The sequence below is a fragment of the Mastacembelus armatus genome, chromosome 8 (genome assembly GCF_900324485.2).
Source record: "Mastacembelus armatus chromosome 8, fMasArm1.2, whole genome shotgun sequence".
Lineage (NCBI taxonomy): Eukaryota > Metazoa > Chordata > Actinopteri > Synbranchiformes > Mastacembelidae > Mastacembelus > Mastacembelus armatus.
Window position 1 is genome coordinate 5,698,215 of NC_046640.1, and position 24,195 is coordinate 5,722,409.

The 24,195-nt window shown below is 39.5% G+C and overlaps 1 protein-coding gene across 1 annotated transcript; it reads right to left on the reverse strand.

Annotated features, from left to right (window-relative positions):
- Positions 1 to 565: 565 nt before the first annotated feature.
- Positions 566 to 19,324, reverse strand: pih1d1 (PIH1 domain containing 1). The gene is made up of 11 exons (XM_026325362.1): positions 19,189 to 19,324; positions 10,980 to 11,062; positions 6,205 to 6,262; positions 5,857 to 6,045; positions 5,527 to 5,588; positions 4,347 to 4,428; positions 3,978 to 4,074; positions 3,590 to 3,616; positions 3,426 to 3,504; positions 1,068 to 1,211; positions 566 to 669 (listed from the first exon to the last, which is right to left on the reverse strand). Exons 2-11 carry the CDS (start codon positions 11,058 to 11,060, stop codon positions 634 to 636), a joined length of 855 nt encoding a protein of 284 aa, XP_026181147.1. The 5' UTR covers positions 11,061 to 11,062; positions 19,189 to 19,324; the 3' UTR covers positions 566 to 633.
- Positions 19,325 to 24,195: the final 4,871 nt, after the last annotated feature.

Sequence of the window (24,195 nt, forward strand, 5' to 3'; positions counted from 1 at the left end):
GAAGGCTAATGTTGCGAAACTGGACGATAGTGGTGGAGTTAAAATCCACAAAACACAAAAAATAAAAATCAGTTTTCTTTTGTTCAGGGGTATCAGACTCATTTTACTTTGTAGGCCTATATAACCAATTCCAAATCAAGTAGACCAGTAAAGCTATTTCCAGTCCAGTAAACTAAGGTCAAGTTGTCTCCTGCTTTACAAACCATTAACACAACTTTCCATGATAAACAGGAACTCTTCTTTCCGTGACTTCTGAAATTTATACAAGTATTTTGTTTTTTTGTTCTTAAACTTAATGCAAAGCACTGCAGTGACGCCTCACTCCAAAGAGTTAATTTCTTCAGCTTAAAAACCCATATCTTAAGGTCAACTTGATATTTAATGTCCTTTATCAGCAAAATTATGCTGGGTTAAACTAGTGTTGCCTAGACTTTTCGCTACTTGTCTATCAAGCAATGACACACTGTACCGCCCCCCCGACAAAAAGCATCTGCAGAGTTTTAAGAGTTTTAACATGTCCCAGTGTATAAGGATTTAAGTCAAACAATTAACCACCAGAGACATATGACTTTATCAAAACACATTTATTATCACGGCATCATTTAGCAAAAACTACACATTCGTCTCCTAGGTTCACGATGACACAACAGGCATAGTGACTGTAAGGATCTGAGAAAAAGAAAGAAGAAAAGGTAGACGTTAGGAGACACCACGGATGTGTGAATGTTTGGAGTGGTCATAAAATGTAGAAGCATTTGTTGTGTCCTACTCAATAACTGGTAACAGGTGCATGATCTCCAAGTAGGTTAGACACTAGGAGGGGCCAGGTGTATATTCTCTTTTCAATAGAGAGAATTTTACTGAAAATTAACGAATAAAAATCAGACATCGCTTTTGAATAATGGTTCAATAAGCATTTAAAAAACAAACTAATGAAACTAGCCACACCATTGCTGTGTACATTACAATGTATGAACTTTTGTGTTTTAACCAAGTGTCAGTGTACACAGCCAGCAGTCTTACAGTCTGTGCTTGTCTGTGTATAGTATACTATGTGTGTCTCGTACCTGAGCGCTGCTGTTGTACTGTGCCACACTGTTGTCCTGGTCAACAAGGTACGGGTGGAAGATGTCGAGAAGGAAGAGTGAGGGCCGAGCACTCAACACCAGTCGGTCTTCTCCAACATCAAGAACGAGAGAGCGAGATGACGACTGCACAGGAGACAAATACACCCAGCTGAGGCTCAACCATACTGGGATTTCACATGTTCTACATGATCTACTATACATGGTGTGATGAGGCAACAATCATAACAATAAGATGACTATATTTTTACACAGGTCACCAAAGCATGGGTTTGAACAGAAAGTAGGTTAATTACACAGGATTTTTCAAAAGTATGAATGCATACTGTATGTCATTATCATTGTTACGCTGGATATTAAGGGACAGAGTTCATGAGTTGCTTGAAAACCAGCTGACTTTGTAATGTTTCAGCTGATTCTGTTTAAATTTCCCTTCCCTTAATTTCCCCACTTGATGGCTTCACACAAAATACCGTACTGAAGAAGCTAAAGCTACCTTGGCAAAGCCCAACCAATATCCACAACTAACAGGCTTGACGTAATGCATGAACACACCTTTCACTCTGGGTATACAAGGACTTGATGGCCCTCAAAAGCAACCCTGATACCCTGTTCTACCAAAGTACTCCCCACAGAATCTATCAGGGAACCCAGTCATAAGCCTTCTCCATGTCCAAAACATGTGTATTGTTCCTGCTGGATCTGATGCTTGACTATCCACCTAACCCTCTTTTTCAGTACCTCAGCACACCATTTACCAGGGAAGTTGAGGAGTCTAATACTCCAGTAACTGCCACACACACTCAGGCTGCCTTTCAGGCTGTCAGTCTAAAAACATTATGCCAAAAGTCCATGCAATGTCGCACAGTTGCGTCACCCTGACATTTCAACAACATCAAAAGCAATCTTGGATGAATATCATCTGCTCCCTAAAGCCTTGCCCCTGCAGAGTTTTTTAACAGTTTCACTGCCTAGCATGACTGTAGAACAGCATCAATTCAGCTCGAGCTCCCAGACTGCAAACAAGTCTGTCTTTATCCCAAGAAAAGAATAGGGCTGGTTTGACATTTTAATCTACCTAATAATGTTGTATTGGTTTTGGCAGAGGTCCTCTGGAAATAAATCCATATGAGCAAATACATGACCATCAGGATTAACAAGTACAAACACTGAGCGTTAATTAATGTGGCCTCCACATATGTTATGTCAGCACATTTATGCGATTTTGTGCAGCAGCAGCAGCAGCAGCAGCAGCAGCAGCAGTCACACTGGACTTTGAACTGGGGGAAAAAAAAAAAAAAAAATCACCATAATACTGGAGCTCTCGGAGGCCATTCATCAGTTATACTGTCATAACAGACATAACAGACAGACGGAATTTACAGTGGTGTAGAGCCAGATGCTTCCTCTGCAAAACTCATTCTTCCTGGCCTCCCTAGACCTCTCCAACATTCTGACCATGTGGTTTTATTTTGCAGCTGTAACTGCCATGACTTTACCTACTGCAACCTTTTTGGCCAGTGGTGTTAGAAAGTACAAAATTAAATATCACTGATGGAAGAGAAATTGTATCACTGCATACATGCTTCATATGTTTTTGGTGTACACTAGTTGGAGACTAACATAATGTTGTCTACTCATTCATAAACCCAGTACACTTTAGTCTTATAAGCATATAAGAATGCCAATCATGGTGATTCTGTTTATAAGAAAACTGTCTGTTCTCTTATATTTTCTCTTAAAGTGTGACAACCCTGATGCAATGATGTTAAACATGTGTGGTGTGAATCTTTTTTTATTCACAATCTATTTGGATTGTCATCTAAATTTTAGTTTTTACCACGAACGCTAGAGTGCTCTGTACATCTGCTACACAGCTAAAACCTTCCAGCACAGCCAAGTTAGAACAGACTGAGTGCTCTAACTATTTTTTATGCAAATGTAGTGCCCCATGGTCTAGGCTATTCAACAGATTGTGTCCTACTGACAAATAAAAAAAACAAACATTAAAAAAAAATCTTTTTCTTCACAAAAGCTATGTATAGCAAGAAAGTTACATTCATGAGAATGACTACATAGGTGTCAAACTGTGGGCCTCTATCAAACTTTAAATTACTAAACACCTGCAACTGGCTTATTCATGCCTTATTGTACTATTATGTGGTACTAGTTTTAATTACATGACATTACATTCTGCTTGTAAGTCATATTTCTCTTACAGAGCAGTACATTCACATCCATTTTAATTGAACCAGAAAACGAATGAGGAAAACACAAGGTAAAAGACAGCAACAGAGAACAGACTTCATGCACTGTATGTGTGTGCAGTGCATTTCTCACCACCCCAGGTAACTTTATTTCTGCGATGAGGTACTCAGGGTCACCAGCAGAAGGTTCCACAAGCAAAGTGAACTCTGGTCTAAAGACAGTGAAAGAGGTCAGGAAGGAACCAAGTTGCTCTGACTTTAATAAAACTCATAAGAGGCCTATTACAAGAGGTTTACCGTTTGGATGAGGCAGTGGAGCTCCGCCTGTAATTAGAGGGACAAAGATTGGGAGATTATATATTATATCAGAATATTAGAGAAACATATGTTTCAGATACTAAATAAGAATTAAAGTGTTATCAGTAAATAAGAACCCTGCAAAGGACGTCTTGTCTGTTCTGTTAAGTATAGTTCATTGGTAAGTATGAGGGGCTGTAAGGGACATTATTCAGAAACTCACTTTCACACACTATTGTAAGAGTGTTTCACATGTGAAACTGTGTAACCATTTCACGTGTGTGTGTATTTCACGTGTGTGAGAGATTATTTCATGTGTGTGTGTGTGTGTGTGAGAGAGCATAATTTCTGAATAATGTCACTAACGGCCCCTCAGAGAAGAACGTACTGTGGCTCTAGCTCTTGAATCACTGGCCTGCTCTTTGTCCGGATGTTCTGATCATTGACTGAACCCAAAAACTTCCTGTTCTTCAGCACCTTCCAGTCTGCAGAAACACAGGAAAGCTGCTTCTCCCAGTATGACACGGATGCGCATGCACACAAATACACACTCACTCTCTCTCTCTCACTCACACTCTCTCACTCTCTCTCTCTCACTCACACTCTCTCACACTCACTCACACTCTCTCTCTCACACTCACTCACACACACTCACACTCTCTCACTCACACTCACACTCTCTCACTCACACTCTCTCACACTCACTCACACTCTCTCACTCACACTCTCTCACTCACACACACACTCACACTCACACCTCTACTTAGTTCCAAGTTGTATTTGTTCTCCAAACCCTCTATGGACACCAGAATGACAAACTGCTGGAACAAGGGATCCTTCTACAAGACATAACCATAAAGACACATTGTTTGTATTCAGCACTGATTCTGCAGTCATGGCTGTTTCAAAGTCAGGGCAAAATGATTTTGAGCATTTAAAGGAATTTGCACAGAATTTGCAGAAAAATAACATAATATAGAAAATCACCAGTCTACACTTTCAAGAGAATATGATTATACAGTAGTGGTACTGGTGGGCCCTTCAAAGTTTTTATTAACCTGATATTTTAGCATTTTTTAAGAAAAAAAAAAAATCTGGACAATCCTTCGTCAAATACTGAAATCAAAACTGTCACTATGTGATTTGATCACTTGTTTAGATATGAGCCCTTGAAGTATTTCCAAATTGTAGTTCTTAAATATACACTTAATAGCTACACACTGTACGTTAGTCAATATTAAATTTTGGTATAGAAAGAAATGATCTTTCTCTTCAGCTAGTCGGAAGACCAATCTACAATTATGCTCTTGACTATGGCAGTATTGTGTATATGTCTGGACCTCAAAAGCCTCTTGATTTTGTACCACACTGCAGGTATATTCTTCACTCAACCCTGCTTATATAAAAAGGTGTGAAGGGAACTGAAAACTGCACATATTTGGCAATCCAATGATCCATGTTCGGGAGATGGAGGTCTAGCCAACAGCCAGTACACCTATGATTTCTGTTTGTTTTTGACTGTTTGCATTTTCACTGACTTTAACATATAAATTGGCTTGGATGCCTATTAAAGCTGCACACGATCACCTCACAGGCAGGCAGTTCAGTCTCTTCCTACAGTCCAAAGACACAGAGTGTGGGAATATGTTAAATGCTCATTCTGAATTGCCCATAGGTGCCAATGTCAGTCCTGTGATACACTGGTGATGCGTCAAGTACGTACCCCACCTCTAACCTAGTGTCAGCTGGAATCATTGCAGGCAACCCTGGATGTGCCAAGACAATTGGCAGTTAAAATTCAGCCGGCTTCTGTAGTCTGCTAGGCAATAAATCTCTCTTCATCATCATATATTCATCATTTCAAATGGGCACCGTGTAACACTGCTACTATTTCCCATTTTATGAAAAAAAAAAAAAAAAAGATTACACAAACTCACCTGGCACCTCTGAAAAAACTCCTGGTTGATGACCACGTCATAAGCTGTGCAGCCCTGAGAGCCTGAAACAGAGACCACCACAATAATTAAATCTACTAAACACTGGAAGCTCTTCAAAGATACTGAAAGGTCATTGGAAAATAAGTCCAATTCAAAAATATTCAATTTGCTTGTATGAGAAGCAAAAGAAAAAAGTCTAACATTCCTCTTATTTTTGTGTGCGGTTTATTTATTTGGACAACATGAGACAGAGAGGGTGAGCTCAGAATAGCTAGCTAACATGCAAAATCAATATTGTATTGGAAAATCAATATTTTAGCTATTATATACTGTTGTCTATTTCTGCATGTGGCTCGCCAAGGCTCATGGGAACTCTGTAGCCACTGGGATCTTCTGATTGAAGCAGGTCCACAAGCTCCTCTTTGGAAAGTTCGGGTGGCGGCGGGACTGAGTTTGACTGACAAATGTTAAGGAAGACCTTCTGCTTGCTTGGCTCAGAGACTGTTTTCACACATATGCCTGGGAGAAGAGAGAAGACAAAACAAGCAAAAACAGAAGGGAGAGAGGACAAAAAACCATATGCATGCTAACTGTGGCACTGCCTTTGACTTTGCTGGATAAATGTATAGTGTGTGTGTGTGTGTGTGTGATTTGATAGAGCTTGTATAAGATGCCTACCAGGTTGTGGCCGGATTACTTTGGATTCTGGATTTTCAGTCTGCGTCTTTCCCATTGTCTAAACACATTAACAGTAGTTTATTTCAGTTTATTAATACTTCCCACATATATTAGAAAGACTTAAACCTAATCAATTAAACAGGTAAAATTGTTGTCATGCACAAAAAACATAAGGTATTGAAGAGACTAAAATTAACATAAACTAATGCACACCAGTGTTGCAATGATGTGGCAATGCTAGCAGTCTAAACTACAAAATACGGGTCTGGGTGTTTGAAAGAGTTTTTGTATGGTGGGTTATTACTCTCTTTAGACAAATGTTTTCAAGCAGACACATGGAAAATAGAGCAATAAAAACATCCAGTCTAGCTCTATCCCAAGGTGACAGTGTCTCCCTATTGGCACCTAAACTGAACTAAATCTTATTGAGCAAGAAATGTCTGCTGTGCCTGAAAACCAAAAAAGCAATAACTTTAAAAACAGGAGCCATGGAGCCAGTCAGAGAAACAGAGACAAAGAATCTGTGACAAATGTGAAGGACAGAGATATCCTTCTGCTTGGAGACAGTGCTATCAGTGACATAAACAACAGCAGAATTATTACATGCAGCTACCCAAGTGCCATGGTCACTGATATAGCAGCTCTCCTCCCCCAAGTCATCTCAAAACACCATGGAGTCAAACAGCTGATCTTGCGCATGTGGGTGCCGTGGACACCAGAAAGGGAGAATCACAGGTTTTAAAAGAGGACTTCTCTAAATTATTAGAGAAACTTGACAAACTGAAAATCCAGTCATTTGTCAGTGGACCTCTCACAAACACCAACAGGAGGATTAATAAATTCAGTCGGCTGCTTGCATTGAACACATGGCTGTCCAAGGCCTGTGAGATAAGAGGAGTGCACTTCATTGATAATTTCAACCTGTTTTGGCAACGCGACGACCGGTTCGAGGGAAAGGGCCCATATCTAAGCAGGAGTGGAGTGAGACGGCTAACGGATAACTTCCTCCACTCTCTGAGACACCACACTGGGTCTGGATGGCCGTCTGAACAGCTAAAGGCTCCTCTGAGAGAAGAGAGGAGTGAAGTAAACACTCACACCACACCAGCAATGGACCCCTCATCAGCCAAGGATCCCCCCTCAACAGCACCTTCAATGGTGCCCCTTCCACTGCCCTGGGCCCCCCCCAGCTGCATCCACATCCTCTGCAGACTCATCATTGACCATCCTATCCCCAGCTTCACCAATGGGATTTCCAAATCATTTGGAAACCTTGGTGAAATCAGGAATTAAAATGGTGCCTCTTACCCCTAACCTGGCAAGATCACGGATATTATCATCAACGCCAGTGAATTCATCCCCCCAGCAAACACCACCCCCTTTGCCACCCAGGAGCATGACCTATGTCCCTCAATCAATTAAAACTCCACCATCTCGACCACCTCGGCCAACACCTACACCTGTCTTTCCTCAGAGCACCCCTTTCAGACCCCCCCCACCTGCTCCCTGACCAAAGATCCTGACTAGCATCAATGCTGCTATCAGCAACTAGGACACCCAGGGCCTCTGCTGTTCTAGGACTTATAGCCATAATAAACCACTTATCGACCTGAGGCCCAGGGAGAGAATACTCTCCCCTAGTGCTATAGCTCCAGTCAAAACACGCAGAGTGGCTAAAAGAGTGACAGTTAGACTGTCCAATCAGAGGAATCTAATTCAAATCTTTTGCAGACAGATAGTTTCAGGTTCTACTCAAACTAATTTGAAACTTGCAGTGCTCAATGTCAGATCTCTATGTAACAAATCATTTTTAATCAATAATTTTAACTCCTTTCACAATCTTGATTTTATGTTTTTAACAGAAACATGGTTAGATAGCAGGACAGCAAATGCAGTTCTTATTGAATCCACCCCACCTAATTTTATATTTCTATCAGAAACACGAGAAAACAAAAAGGGTGGTGGCGTCTGTGCCTTTTTTAGGGATAATATGGTTACCCATAGGTTGTCATTTGGGGAGTTTTTATCATTTGAGTATGTATCTTTTAAAATGAATGAATGAATTTACTGAGATGCTTTCAGTTGTCCTCACAGAGTTTGACTGTTTGGTTATTACAGGTGATTTTAATGTTCACATGGATAAGGCCTGTGACAGATATGCCAAAGAACTTTCTGCTGTCCTTGAAACGTATGGCCTTAGCCAGCACGTTAGGGAGCCGACCCATACCAGAGGTCACACTCTGGACCTTGTCATTACTAAGGGTGTTAACGCTTCTAATATCACTGTGACTGATGTTGCTTTGTCTGACCATTTTTGTGTCTTTTTTGATTTGTCCATAATTCCCAAAGATGCAACTGGACCTACACTTGTTCAGAAAAGACACATAAATGATAACACCAGGAAACTGTTTACAGAGATGATTAGGTTTGAAAATATCACTTTCTCTCATGTTGAAGATTTGCTGAATTCATATACTTCTAGTGTACTAAATGTCATAGATGTGATTGCTCCTGTTAAGGATAAAGAAATCAGGAATAGGCAAAAGCCACCGTGGAGAGATGATGACTCGGTCAGGGCACAGAAAAGGGAGTGCCGGAAGGCCGAACGAAGATGGCGTAAATCAAAGCTCCAGGTTCATTATGACATTTATAAGCAGATGCTGTGTGTGTTCAATGAAACTCTACGTAGAAAGAGAGAAATGTATTTTTCTGAAATCATCAACAACAGTAGTAACAACTCACGTGTCCTGTTTGCTACAGTGAGTAGGTTAACAAACCCTCCATCTCCATTGCCACTGGAACTAATTTCAACATCTAAATGTAATGAATTTGCATGATTTTTTAATGACAAGATTCAGGGTATTAAACAAACAATAAATTGCACAAGGCAGATACCAACTCTGCAGCCATCCAGGAAACACTTGGTAGAACTGAAACAGTTGAAGAGACCATCTCAAGTCTGAGCTCATCCACCTGTTGCCTTGATGTTTTACCCACTAGATTTCTGAAATCAGTACTAAGCAGTTTGTTACCACAACTCACTCAATTAGTCAATAACTCATTACAGTCTGGAACATTTCCAAGGGCCTTGAAAATTGCTGTCATCAAGCCTCTCCTGAAGAAGAGCAGTCTTGATGCCATGGTACTGAACAACTACCGACCCATATCAAATCTGCTGTTTTTAGGCAAAATAATTGAAAAAGTTGTTTACGAACAACTTACTGACTTTCTCATGCTAAACAACTGCTTTGATGATTTGCAGTCAGGTTTTAGGCCCCATCACAGCACTGAAACTGCCCTCATTAAGGTGACAAATGACATTCGTCTGAACACTGATGCTGGCAGAATCTCTGTCTTAGTACTGCTGGATCTAAGTGCTGCTTTTGACACAGTGGACCATGTGATCCTGTTACAAAGGCTAGAGGACTGGATAGGCATCTCTGGTACTGCCCTTTAAATTCTATCTTGAAGAAAGGAAGTATTTCGTTGAAGTTGGTAACTCTGTCTCAGATCAAATGGTGCTGACATGTGGGGTCCCCCAAGGGTCCATCTTGGGACCCCTTTTGTTCAATCTTTACATGTTTCCTTTAGGCCAGTTAATACACAGCAATAATGTGTCCTACCATAACTATGCAGATGACACTCAGATTTACATTTCACTCACAGCTGGTGAATATGGACGATTCGACTCACCGTGCAGCTGTATTGAACAGATCACTCTGTGGATGCAAAACAACTCTCTCCAAATAAACAGTGACAAGACTGAAATAATCATCTTTGGGCCTCAGAAACAAAGAGAAAGTGTCAGCAGTCACCTCGAGTCTCTTTCTCTAAAATTTAAAAATCAAGTTAGAAATCTAGGGGTAATCATGGACTCAGACTTGAATTTTAACAGCCACATTAAATCGATAACATCGTCAGCTTTTTACCATCTCAAAAACATTGCCAGAATCAAAGGGATCATGTCTAAACCAGACTTCGAAAGACTCATCCATGCATTTATCTCTAGCAAGTTAGATTACTGTAATGGCCTGTTCATGGGGCTCTCAAAATGAGCTGTAAGGCAGCTACAGTACATTCAGAACGCTGCTGCTCGGGTCCTGACTAGAACCAGGAAGTACAATCACATTACTTCTGTTCTCAGATCTCTGCACTGGCTTCCTGTCTCTCAGAGAATAGATTTCAAAACAGCACTGCTTGTGTATAAGTCTCTTCATGGCTCAGCACCACATTACATCTCTAACATGCTGATGCCATATGAACCATCTCGAACTCTGAGAACATCAGGGACAGGCCTTCTGCTCGTGCCCAGAGTCAAGACTAAACAGGGAGAAGCAGCGTTTCAGTTCTATGCAGCTAAAACCTGGAATAGTCTTCCTGATGATGTTAGGCAAGCCTCATCTCTGGCAATGTTTAAGTCCAAGCTAAAAACCTTTCTTTTTAGTGTGGCATATAACATATGACAACTGACAGTGTTTTATCCAAAGTGATTTATCTGCACTCAGTTTCTTTTAATATTAATTTTTAACTTTTTATTATTATTTCTTGCTAATGTATTTTTAACTTGTCTTTTATTTCTGTAAAGCACTTTGAATTACTCTGTGTATGAATTGTGCTATATAAATAAACTTGCCTTGCCTTAAATTTAAATTTGTGTAATACATTCTACTAAAAAAGACACATTTACCGGGCTCATGAGTCGTACTACCCCTTAACTCCAATTTACTTGGGCAAGAATTCTTCAGGCCACAGAATTCACTTTAGAGCAATATTACCTCTAACAGCAGCTGCTGATACAGCTCTTCTTGCTGCTGTAGCTCCAGCTCAGAGCTCAGGAGTGAGGAGTCCGTTGTCATTGCTATGGGCAGAAAAACAGATCAATCATCCATTATTCGCATACAAAGTATAATTTTTATTGACTCATTTTTGATAATAACAAGGAATCAAATAATGTCACTGAATAAGTCACTGAAATAAGGCCATATATCACATACAGAACACTGGTTCACAAGACTTTTGAGAACTGCATCTTGTAGCCTAAAGCGTTTGTTTCAAAATGATGTGAAAGTCATCTTGTTCACTCATTCACAGAAAACAATACACTGATTTAAATTTTCTAACACTTTTTGTTTAAAAAAAGACAGGAAGGTGTGTCTAACCATGAATAATCATGTGATTCACCTGAGAAGACAAAGACCCGCAATGCAATGCAGATGCAAACGTTTGTCATCTAAGTCGCGTTTTCCTCAAGACAAAGTAAACTCTTCATCGCTGTCTGGAACATACAAAGCGCTTCTTCACCCACGTAACGCGCCATCATCCAAATGTGCAGAAAAAGTGAGTAAATTCTATGATGAAGTTAGACGTTTTAGGTCATTTCTCGGGGGCGTGTACAGAATTACCTGGCTCACCTCAGATTATTTCCATATGAACAATGTGCTCAGTGCGAGGCGGGATCACATTTGCTATAATGATGTGAGACAGGAGAAAACGTACAGCTTCGTACTTTCATAAGGATTACGTAAAAAGAGATGATTTGTTTTTGACTTGAATTGTTTCATTTAATCGAAGACATTTCAAGCTTTCCAGCCATATGTTTCTCATTTTTATAAGACAAGTATTCGCTGAGATTCTGGTTGTTTTTTTTTTAAGTGTCTGTGTAGAGAGGTGACAGAGAAGACAGAGAGCGCACCAACTACTTTCTTTATTTTACAAAAACACAGCGTGTTGTTGTTATTATGAGTGTATACAAATAAAACTAGACCCTTTACAGATTCGAATGATATATTGCTCTTATCTGAACGGTCAAAACTGATGGAGTAATTTAAGTTTGTTTAAGCATTATAAGAAGACAAATCAAAATGAGCGACCGCGACCCCTGAGGGTTAAAGGTTCCTTTTTACTCCCAAGTAACATGTAAAGATATAAGATTAATCATATAAGATTAATCTTGGTTAAAACATTTTTTTTTTAAATTGAACATGGCAAACATAGTATGACACACAGCTATATTTCAAATAAATTAAATAGTTAGATATAATAAACTAAAATCTTTAATCTGAACAGTCCAAAGCCTTACCTAAAGGTTGAGTCATGACAAGAGGACTTCTACTTTTTCCACTTGTAACATATATAGCTTCTCTGACTCCTCTCTCAAACCCCCATCTTCTCTGTTCAAAATATGTGTGTGTCTTCAAATGAGTGTCCTGTAATCTGGTAGGTCACACAGACCACCACATCTGGACTCCAAAGTCAAACATCTAAAACCTCTGTATGAGACGTATGTGGTGTTCAGTGTCTAATCGCAGGCAAATTTGGTCGGGGTTGAGGCTGCTCCTGGTAGAGAAGGTGCTGTTCTCTTTTAGTCTTCTCCTAATAGATGTGAAAGCATTAGTGGTGGGGATGCTGGTGAAGAGGGATGTCACATCAAAGGATACCATAGTTTCATCTCTATTTTAGATGTCTGACTCGTATGTGGTGGTCTGTGTGACCCAACAGTGGCGCTAAGATAGTGGCAAGGTGTTTGGCAATGTAATATGTCACTGAGTTTATGCTGCTGATGATGGGCCTGAGGGAGGCTTCTTCTTTGTGTATCTTAGGGAGCCCATTCAAGCAGGGGGTGGTCACCCCTGGATACAGCCTGTAGTAGGTGGTCCTGTCTGCAGTGTCTTTTTCCAGATGTTTTAAAGAGTCAATCACCTTTTTCTTGTAGGTGCTGGTGGGGTTCCTTCTTACCTTCTCCTAGGTCTGTTGGTCTTCCAAGAGAGAGATTACATTTTCATGATAGTCTGCTGTGTTTAAGACCACTGTGCATCTCCTTTGTCTGCAGGCAGGATGGTAATAGTCTTGTCCTTAGACAGGGATGACGGGGCCATGCTCTCCTGGGTGGTGAGGTCGGGTGGTGCTGGCTTAGAACTAGAGAGCTTCAGTGACTTTTAGCCAGAGTTCTTCTGCTTCTGTATTACATAAGCCAGATTCTGTGGCTGTGATAAAGTCCACAACAGGAACATGTTTAGCCCAACACAGCCCCAACAAAATTGTAACAATAGTTCAAACTTTTATTCAATGAAATATCAATATTATGATCATTCCTTTCCATTCTTGCGAATAATTTATGAAACTTAAAAACGATTAAATTTTTTGCCTAAACAATGCAAAAAAAGAAAAGATTAGTCCTTGGAAAAAAAACTTTTACAAGTAAAAAGATGAAAAGTGCAATTATCTTTTTATAAATTATTATGATAAAGTTAAATATTTTAAAAAACAAAACAAAAGCAAATTTTTAGCAAATAAAGATGAACATTTTAGCAGTAACAGTTGCTGCAATGAGCCCATTATACATTGAACATATATAACACAAAAGTGCAAACAGCAAAAACAAGTACAGAATATAGCCGCAAGCGGCGATGATTGGCCCTCGCCTCGAGCGGACCGCCTCCCCCGGCGCGGAGCCCCACGGAGGTCTGTGCCAAATTTGATACAGTTCTGACAAAGTAAGTGCAACTGCATAGGGGGCGCTATCCGCCCCCCCCCCACACCACCCCAAGTAGACACATCCTTCACTGGACACCCACGGAGTGTCTGTGCAATCTGGTACCCGTTCTGACAAAATCTGGACATTTTGCAAAATTCCCATAGGAAACGAATGGCGAGATCCGGTCATCGCCAAGGCAACCACATGCAAATTAGGGCATGGGTCCGATCGGCTTTTATGATCAGGACGCCCTAAAGGATGTGTGTGCCAAATCTGGTACAATTTTGACAAAGTAAATGCTTTGGTTTGAATGGCAATTTTCAAATCGTTATACAGGGGGCGCTATATGGCCTATTTGGATTTAGTTTAATCAGATGGGTCCAGGGCGGCAGGGACTACAATTTATCAATTGGTCCGATTCCAATCCGACAATGCGTGTGAGAGTTATTACAAGTTGAAGAAACGGCGGCGAGCCAAAAGCCTAGGCCAAATTGCCGCGCCCGCCAAAGGAAAACCGTAATACTTATTCAAAGAATTTGGATAACTTTTGCAGCCCCATGGGTCTAGGTGACGCTGGCCAAAAATGAGCTCGATCGGTCAAAAGCCCAAGGAGGAGTTCGAAAGAATACGAGGTGAGCAAAATCAACGAACTCAATGACCTCGAGATAAACCCCCAGCTGGTGGACAATAAGCTTTTTTGCCTGGCCTGACATGAAGAAGATGTGTGCCAGTTTTTGCGACTGTACGATGAAAAAAGTGTCACTTGACCTCCCATAGGCCCAATGTATCTCGACCTCTGTCGGGGGCGCCGCAGAGCCATTCTTTTGAGGTCGTTTATGAAACCCATAAAATATCAAATTGTGACGCGATTCTGAGGGGGGTGCAAATTTTGGTGAGTTTTCACACACGTTCAGGGGGTCAAATAAGGCTGTAAACGCTTCTTCATCCCTTGCCAATTGAGCGATTATAATAGTCCCTGCGCTGGGACCTCGGTCCCTGCTCGGGCCTAATAATGCAAATACAAAAATAAAGGCTCTAGTCACTGCATCTGGGCTGTATTAGAGGCTGCAGTGAGCCTGTTGTTTATTGCAGATCTTTTCAAGACGAGGCTGCAGGCTTGTGACTGACGCTCAATTCATGCTCAATGTTCATCTTAGATCTGTACTTGGATTTCAGAGAGACTACAGCAGAAAAGCCAATCTCACAGATGTGGGAAGTGGCAAAGGGAATGTTCACAGGCTTCTTTCCGATGAGCAGATGTTCTTTCTCCACACCAATCCAGAACTTGCAGTGTCTGCGATGCAAACTTTAGTCTTGGGGAAGGAGTCAGATATAATCTCATCTATGCATTTGGCAAGACCGTCTTGATTAGTCCACGCAGTCCCTTATTTTCTCCTACCATAGTCTGTGCTCCATCTGTGCAAACACCCACACAGTTTCAGCCTGTGGTTTGTTAGGTAACCATCAATGATATTAAAGATCTGGTCAGCAGTTGCTCTCTTTGTGGCATACTTGCAAAACAGTAAATCCTCATTGACCAACAATGTTGTGACATAGTAAATGTAAGCATTAGGCAGAGAGTCTTCATTGCTATTAATGACCTCATCTACTTGCAAGGTGACATGGGTGTCACTTTTTCTATGAGCTGATCTTCCAGATCCTGTCAAATATTACATAGACGCCTTGCTACAGTGTCATTGGATAAGGGGACAGATTTCAATTTAGCAGTGCTTTATCATCAATCGTAATTGACACCACATCCAGAGCAGTGTGTCATATAAGCTCCTCTGCAATTGTGTGTGGTTTCTTGCACTGTTGTTGTATTTTCTCGTCTTTCGTTTGGGCAAATCGTCATCTACATTGGCCGTCTTTGTCCTGTTGGTTTCTGAAACAATGCATATTTTTCTTTTTGTCCCAGTCAGATATTTGTCCATTGTCAAGACCTATACATTATGTGTCTAGTTAATAAGAACCAGAGACTGGTGAGAAATCACCATGGCAGCAGATTTTTTGTTTTTGGTGCTCCGACACCAAAACAATTGTTCTGTGTGCTAACATTACATGCTCTGATATAAAAGGGGAAAAAAAACACCCAAGAGCGATCTCGCACGCCCCACAATTTGATAACCGCTGATTCCCAGCACTCAAATGTGTACACCGATGCCATTTATGGCACTGTATAGCATCAGTTCTGGTTTCCCCAACTGTAAATATTGGAGGTAATGTTAATGATAGCAACATAAGCACTGGCTTTCACTGAGCACTAAGCATTTACCGAGGGATGGTCACATCAAATGTCACATCATTCTAACGTCTACATCTGAGGTAGTGATAACACTAGCGTTAGCTTATTGAATCACCATATCCTACACACTTTTAGAAGAAATACTGCACCCCCTAGTATTGTCTGGGACAGTAAAGTATTGAATTTTATGTGCTCTAGAGGAGGTTCATTCTTTGCCTCAAGGATTTGTTTACTCTCATTTCCATTATCATTTAATAATCCTGCCTAGGGATTATTGTTCCACACGGGCCGTAATCACTATTGCACAATACATTTCAGTATCAAAAGTTGGCGGTATGGCAGAGAGCGAAATCGTCCATAAAATGTAGAAAATGTCCAAAGTTTGCGATCATTTCAAATATAAAAAAGATGACAACATGATACAATGGGTGTGTTGTAAAGCCACAACAGCACTTCATCAATGCTTCGATATTTGACCAGAAAACAGACAGTTGTGAACCAGACTGGCTCACCCAGCAGAGCCGACACAAGTAATATCATTGCAAGGTAATGTGGGGGTGTTACTCCATGTCAAGGGGCCACTTGAATGTTTACTTAACCCATTCCTGGTATGTGGTTCTGTCTGTTTTATTGGGTTAGTGTTTTATGGTTGTAGATATGGTTGTAGCCTCTGGTAGAGGCCTGGAGATAGAGGACACCTGAATAAACATGTAGGGTCTTATACAAGAATGAGTCCAACCCTTGTGACAAAGTGTATATAAACCTGGTGTGGTAACACAGAATCAGAAGATTCCTGCAAAGACTCCTCTCCAGGCCTGTGATTAAACCTGAGATGATTCATCACACCTGTGGTTGTTTCGGAGAATTAGCAACTCTCAAACTTAAAGAAATTTCCACGACAGTAACCTGTCATCTCTGTCATGCATTACACAATAGTATTATTGTTTAAAAATGCAAAAGTCTTATTTTATCCAATTACTCAAATAATCACTGAAATCACTGTATTCGGTAGAATACATCAAAAATGATAAATAGCTGTAGCCCTACTTGGGTGTCAACAGTAAAAACCAATGACTTCCAACAGGGGAAACCACCAAGAATACATGATTATATAGTGTCATGGGTGTGCAGTCAAAAAACATCATCATAATGCCAGTCAATGGGGCAAAAACATCCATGAACAGTAAATTAGTCAGAAAAAATTAAGATCTCATCCTCCACAAAAACTAACAATGTGCCATGCCCATATCTTTGTTTTGCCAAATGACACTGAAGGAAATAGATCTTTGCAGAACAATGTTCATTAGATACTAAAAATGTTTTTAAAAAGTCCATCATGCAAATACTTTTACAGGCTTATCTCAAGACTTTAAAAAATATCCCAAAGAGAAAACAATGATTTTAAATATTTTTTATCATTTTAGCAGCATTTGTCGACATTAACTTTAAGTGAGGGCTGTTTTACTTAAGGACTGAATCTAAAATGCTAAAACTTAGAAGTATTATCATTTTGTTTGTAAGATGGAGGACATTATAAAATTGTTAGAAAATGTTACAAAGAGAATGAAAGGTTGACATTTTTGTATCTTTTGTGTGGGTCAGAATTATAATCAAAACATGCTTGCCAGAAACACAACTATTCCATCCCTCCTCCCACATTCATTCACCACAGAGAGACTTATTTATGTATATTTATGTTATCAATAGATTTATGTAGTGCATATTGCAATTGCACTACGTCACTTGGTAAGACAAAATGTGTCATACAGTAAAACATTGAAATTTGCGGAAAATGTATAAAATATTGCATTAATAACATAATGATAATAAAGAAGGACACTTAACACATTATGAACTTTTATATGATTTCAAAGCATGTTTACCTCTCTAGCGGAAAAATTTTGGAACAAATGACATTGACAGATGACACTGATTAACCTTAAAAGCCAAAATACTCAATATTTGTAGTTAAAGTGTGGAAATTCTGCCAGTGGCTATAAATTACTTGTAAATCAACACTTGCATTTTGCAATACTTACAACTGTTTAAGTGACATTGAATTTAATATCATATGAAAAATAGCTCTGTAGTGACTTAATAATTGGTGCTGATTTTTCAATGGAAGTCAATGGCTTGTTGGAGCCAGCAGCTATTTCCAATATAGTTTCAAACCCAGAAGCGGGTTTGCTATGTCCACCCCTTCTATAGTCAACCCAACTGACATGTTCTAACTCTCTTCCAGCCACCTGATTGGTTCAGCACGGCACTATTTTCAATATCATTGCCTGTTCATGTTTTCAATCAAGACATGGACAAAATTAGTTCTATCATTCTTGTATCGAACACGTGTTTCATTTCTATCAAAATAAAGATAAATCATAATAATTATTTTTAGCAATTTATCGCTTTGTCCTAATGCCAATATTTCAATAGCATCCAAGCCATGTGACCTGTTAGGTCAAAAGCTATTTTAAATTGTTTTATTAACTTTGTACTTATATTCAAGTATTTATATTCAAAATGTGTCCACTATACAGGACATCTGGGCAAATACGATAGAATGGATTTTAACCAATCATGTCAAATGGCTTCAACACTATTGAAACATTATATATATTTTTAATTATTAAGAAGTATGCAACTTGCAACTAATGTTCAAAATAAAGGAGCATGTCCTCAGAAGTACATGTCATCAAATATATTACATATATATAGATTTTCAACTGGTAGGTTACATAATCTAGAAATTATTGATAGAAACGTATGAGTTTTCTATCAAATATCATGAGTACTATTCTAATAACAGTTTATTGTCCAAAAACCTTCAAGATTGATATCTACGTAAAGGAAGACTTATAAATGCAAAATGAATCAACGGTGTTTTGTTTGTTTTAAATCCTAATGCGTGTCAACATAGATGTACTGAGAAACAGCCATGTACCATGTCAATGGGGCATTCATTTACAGATGGTCCCTAAATAAGTGTTTGGGGTGGTTGAGGTACTATCGTAACCCATCAGCAAGCACTGGACACCGGCCTGGTGCCTGGGGGTTGCCCAGCGTTTACCAAAGCTGGAAGTCTTTTGAATATCTAACTTCAACCAATTTCACCGCGGTGCTGTCTGGGTCTCGTAAAGGTTTTCCCCCACGCCGTTTCCAGTCTAGAGCCGTTAGCTTAGCTTTAGCTTTTATGCAGTGTGTACTAGCCGAGTGACTTCGCTCGTTGTTTTCGACATGAAACGATTTCCACGCCTGCTCACAGTACCTTGTTTGCTGTGTCGCTCCTCTCACTCTTCCAAACAGATTAAACAGGCGCTCCTTTACCTCCCCAGGCGTACAGTTGCCGACTGTGAGGTGACATCCGGTGTTCAACACAGGAACGACAACACTTCCCATCGCACTCCTTCACAATAAAAGCGTCCAGAGAATTTAAATAGACTGCACAAAAAATTTCACTGCACTGAAAAAACTGTCAAAACAATCCAAAAAAGGCCGTACATCTTTCTCTCATCACCATTCGCTCTGTATTATTTATGAACTATGCAACCACTTAAACCGATTCATAACTGACGTCTGTATGGCTTCTCTTGACTATTAAGGCTATATTGTACTTCAAGTTTCTCTTTCGCCCCCTGGTCTATATTATATACTCACCTTAACGTTCAAAATAGAAATTAGCTTTTTCAAAATTTTATTATTTCATTTTTTTTAAAAGCTGCATGAAAAATCAAGTCATGACTCATGAGACTACATTACTTATCAGGCAAACCATACAGCCACACAACCTCAGTGAATCTCATTCACACATGTACGGCACGTAAACATACATACGTTAGAAAGGGAAAAGGATAAAGGGTCACTGCAATTTCCCTGATTTTCTTTTCAAAGTCAAGATTGAGCTTTTATTTTGAAATCCACAAAGAAATTACTTTTGTACAGTTACTGTTAATAGTCTGCAGCCAAATCAGAAGACACATATGTAAATTTTGCCAAGGTCTTTTAATTCCGTGGGAAGACATTCATTAACATCGTTGTTGTTGTCATCAACCTCACAATGGAGCTGTGTTAACTGAAGCATGTCTGAATTCTTTACACCAGCCTGGAGTTCCAGGTTGGAGGTGGACTTGCAGTGACTCACAGGGATAAATATTCACTATACAGTCCTTGGAATCTCATTTAAACCACTTATTGTTGCTTTGTAGTTTCCAATAGGAAAACATGGTTGAAATCTGAATGAACACCTCTCTATCTAAAACCAGCAGGTTTTACAACTAATAACAAGATGTTACTGATTACATTTGAAGCACTTCATGGTTGAGCTCTCAGATACATTAACATTAACAATTCGCTCCTTTTCTCCTCAGACGGTAGCTTCAGACCATCAGGTGGGTCTCTGTTGACTCTTGTTAAGTCCTGGCTCAAGACTTTCATAGTCAGAGTTCCTGACACTCTGAGATTTGCAAGAATGAGTCACACCTATTAAATCACTTCTCAAAACATTTTTTGTTAGTGCACTTTTTTTTCCAACATGTCAACCACATGGATAGAGGAGAGTGAAAAGAACAGCCATGGTTGGGTACATTTTTGTTTTTTGAATGGGTTCTCCTCAGATGAATTCAACTATGCATGAATCATAAGTAGAATGCAATCAGAAATGATTCATGACTACAGGCACACCTGGGTTCAATCAACACAGAAGAGCAAAGGAGAATGAGCAATTTCACCTTGCTTGCAACAACATTTATACAATGAAGAAGGTGAAAGAAAGGACAAACTAGAGGAGGAATAGTGACATTCGGTGGTGGCATATACATGTGAGGAGTGTTGTGGCAAAAAACCTGAGGTGAGCAATAAAAAGAATGACAGCCCAAACTGTCTTTTGACTTTTATTTTCTTGCAAGAAAAGGAGCAGTACAAAGAACACAGATACTTCGTTGTAAACCCTGGGCCATTTAAGCTTTGTTTATATAAAAACAACTTATAATCAGAGAACAGGTAAGGCAAAATGCCTAATCATTGCTTCAACATTTATTGCTGCAATTCTTGAGCTGGCTTTCAGTGAGTTTAGAGAAATAGGACTTGTACTGTTGGAATCTTCTTAGTGTTAACTTTCAAACAGTGCATAGCTTGTCACATTAGCATGAAATTTTAATTATTCATTTTTATATTTAATTTAAAATATGAAGTTTTATGAGATAGCTTTTTAGGTCTTGCACCTTTAGTTTGTTTTTTGATATGTGCCCATTTAACCGCTTGTTATTTGAGCTGTGTCTTGACACTGACAGAGGTGGCAAAAAATTCACATTCTACACTTAAGTTGAAGTACAGATACTTGTGTGAAAAAAGACCCTGGTAAAAGTAGAACTCAACTCCTTTACCCAAGTAAAAGTAAAAAAGTACATGGTCTGAAATGTAGAGTAGAAAGTAGAAAGGAGTAGAAAGTACAGATATTTGCGTTTGAATGTAGGGAATAAAATGGAAAAGTCATCAGAAAAATAAATACTCAAGTAAAGTACAGATACCAGAAAAAACTACTTAAGTACTGGGAAGTAACGAAGTACAAATACTTCGTTACTTCCCACCTCTGGCCACAGTTCAGTGTTCAGTGTTTTGTCACATAAACAATCACTGTCACAAAACAGAGACATGAAAAACATAAAACATAGACATGCACCTACGGTGTCCTCATTCACCTCGAGAATAAAATGTGAACAAGTAAAAATAATTTTCCTATTACAGGAAGAAGGAGAGATGGGAAGTCCCCCAGCAGTCTAGGCCAGTAGCAGTGAAACTAAGGGGTGGTTCGGAGAAACTCTGGGAACCACAAGTAGACCTGCACTATGAGAGCGAAGTGGTCTATTGGGATAATATGGTACTATGAGGTCTTTAAGGTATGAAGGAGCTTGATCATGAAGGGATTTTTATGTGAGAAGAAGGATTTTAAATTCTATTCTATATTTTACAGGGAGCCAATGAAGAGAAGCCAATATAGGAGAAATATGATCTCTCTTGCTAGTTCCTGTCAGGACTCTGGCTGCGGCATTCTGGATTAATTGGAGGATTTTTATGATATGATATGAGATACTGGGACATCCAGATAGTAATGAGTTACAGTAATCTAGCCTTGAGGTAACAAATGCATGGACTAGTTTTTCTGCATCATTTTGAGACAGGATGTTCCTAATTTTGGCAATGTTGCGCAAATGAAAGAAATTAATTCTAGAGATTTGTTTTATGTGTAAATTAAAATAACCCCAAGGTTTTTCACAGTAAAACTGGAGGCCAAAGGCACAGAGGTAAATAATGAAGGAATCATTTCTGTCATGATGCTGAGCTACTTCCGGTCTGGGACTTTTATTTTTCAGTTATTCCCTGTTTCTCCCTGTCTCTGCTTTACACTATTCATTTTCCATGATTGTGTTCAACTGTGTTCCATTGGTTCTCCCTGTGTATTTATACCCTTCTATGTTCTTTGTCTGGTTTCCAAATGATTTGGTTATTCTTCCTGGTAGTCCCTCTGTGAGCTGTATTCTCTCCATAGCCGCTTTTTTTGATCACTATTGTTGGAGTTTGTTATTTGGTTATTTTTTATATCTGGATTCTTCTCTCATGGCATGTTTTGGATTTGTATTGTTCTCCCATTGTTTCATGGACTCTTTAAGTTTTTTCAATATGTTCTTGATATTAAATAACTGCTTGTTTCTCTACCAGATCTGCCCTCATGTGATCTGTCTGCACTCTTGAGCGTTACCTTGTGTTAGAGAAAACGTGAAAATTTCCCCAAATTTAAAAACAAATATTTGCTGAGTTGGAATTTTCTCCAATGCATGAGCCATTTTGAATTCAAAAGTTATCAAAGACAAAAGAGAGAAACACCTGTTCAAGGCAATGGTCTGTCACAATCCTTTCAGATAGTCCTCAGTCTGAGAGGACTTTACATCCTTTCTCTCACACTGATTTGGTGTGTAGGTGCACTCCCTCTATATGTGTGTGTCTCCACATGCGATAAAGGAGATGAGAGGGGTGAGCACTCAATTATTCAATATACCTGCACAGGTTTAAGGCGGCACTGGACCATGAAAGCACCCGGTCCACCCCGATCCAACTCCATGGAGCGGTCCTAGAGACCTTGCTACTATCCTGGGTTCTCTTGGTCAACCATCCACACTCAGCTACTCCTCCACCTCGACCTGTGCTTCGAGCAACATGATAATGTTTATGACTGAGGGAGGTTGATTCATTCAGACTGACATATTCATCCTGCTGTAACCAGGTTTCAGTAAGACAGAGAAAGTCAATTTGGTGATCAGTTATCAAATCATTTACTAAGAGAGATTTAGATGAAAGAGACCTGATATTTAATAATCCACATTTGACTGTTCTGTTTTTCTGTTCAATAAGAGGAGTGGTCTTCATTTTTATTAGGTTTTTATGAATAACTCCTCTTGTGTTAATTTATATGGTTTAGATGTTCAAGGAGCAGACAATCTATATGGAGTTTTCTGGGGGTCACTAAGGAACCTGCAGAGAGGCATTTTACACTGAGTCTCTGCATTCTGGTCCCCACTCTGGATTGTCAAACTTTTTTTTTTGGCTAAAAAACTCGGCCAGAATCCTAGAGATGAGAGCTGCACCATCCAAAGTGGGATGGATGCTGTTCCTCGCTATCAGACCAGGTTTTCCTCAGAAAGTTGTCCAGTTGTCTATGAAGCCCCCATTGCTTGCTGGACACCACCTAGACAGCCAGTGATGGAATAACAACATGCAGCTAAACATATCATTGTTGGGCAGATTGGGGAGGGGTCCAGGGAAAATCTATATATTCTTGTAACATTTAAGATTGTGACTACCTTTCTGCATTATTGTAGTGCTTTAATCTTGAAGTGTCATTACTTTAAAACCATGTGCTTAGGGTGTTTGTCCTGCTTTAAACGTCTTCTGTTCTGAACATCAAGCATTTGTCTGTCAACATCATCCATTCCAAGCCAAATCTCGATTTTCTCAATTTTATTTGTCCTTAAAAGATTTTCCATGATGAATGAACTGACCAATCTCTCCATTTTGATATAACATACTATCCATACATATTAAACAAAAAAGGTTTTAGAGAGAACTAACATGCTCATCATTTCAAACAGAAATTTAGTGGTGCCGACATATCAATTTGCCACTGGTTATTCTATTGTTTAACAGTGATATTGCGTAAGTAGACTTGACTCTTCTACACTTTTTGTCCTTTCACTTTAGGCAATATGAATGGAATGCATTCTGG

What these genes read in the sequence shown, in the direction of transcription:
- pih1d1 (XM_026325362.1), bottom strand. Translation starts at nt 11,060, where the DNA reads ATGACAACGGACTCCTCACTCCTGAGCTCTGAGCTGGAGCTACAGCAG. An exon ending in AGTAATCCGGCCACAACCTG is followed by an intron (nt 6,046 to 6,204) that starts GTAGGCATCTTA and finishes CTCTTCTCCCAG; the next exon opens with GCATATGTGTGAAAACAGTC. An exon ending in TCCACTGCCTCATCCAAACG is followed by an intron (nt 3,505 to 3,589) that starts GTAAACCTCTTG and finishes CACTGTCTTTAG; the next exon opens with ACCAGAGTTCACTTTGCTTG.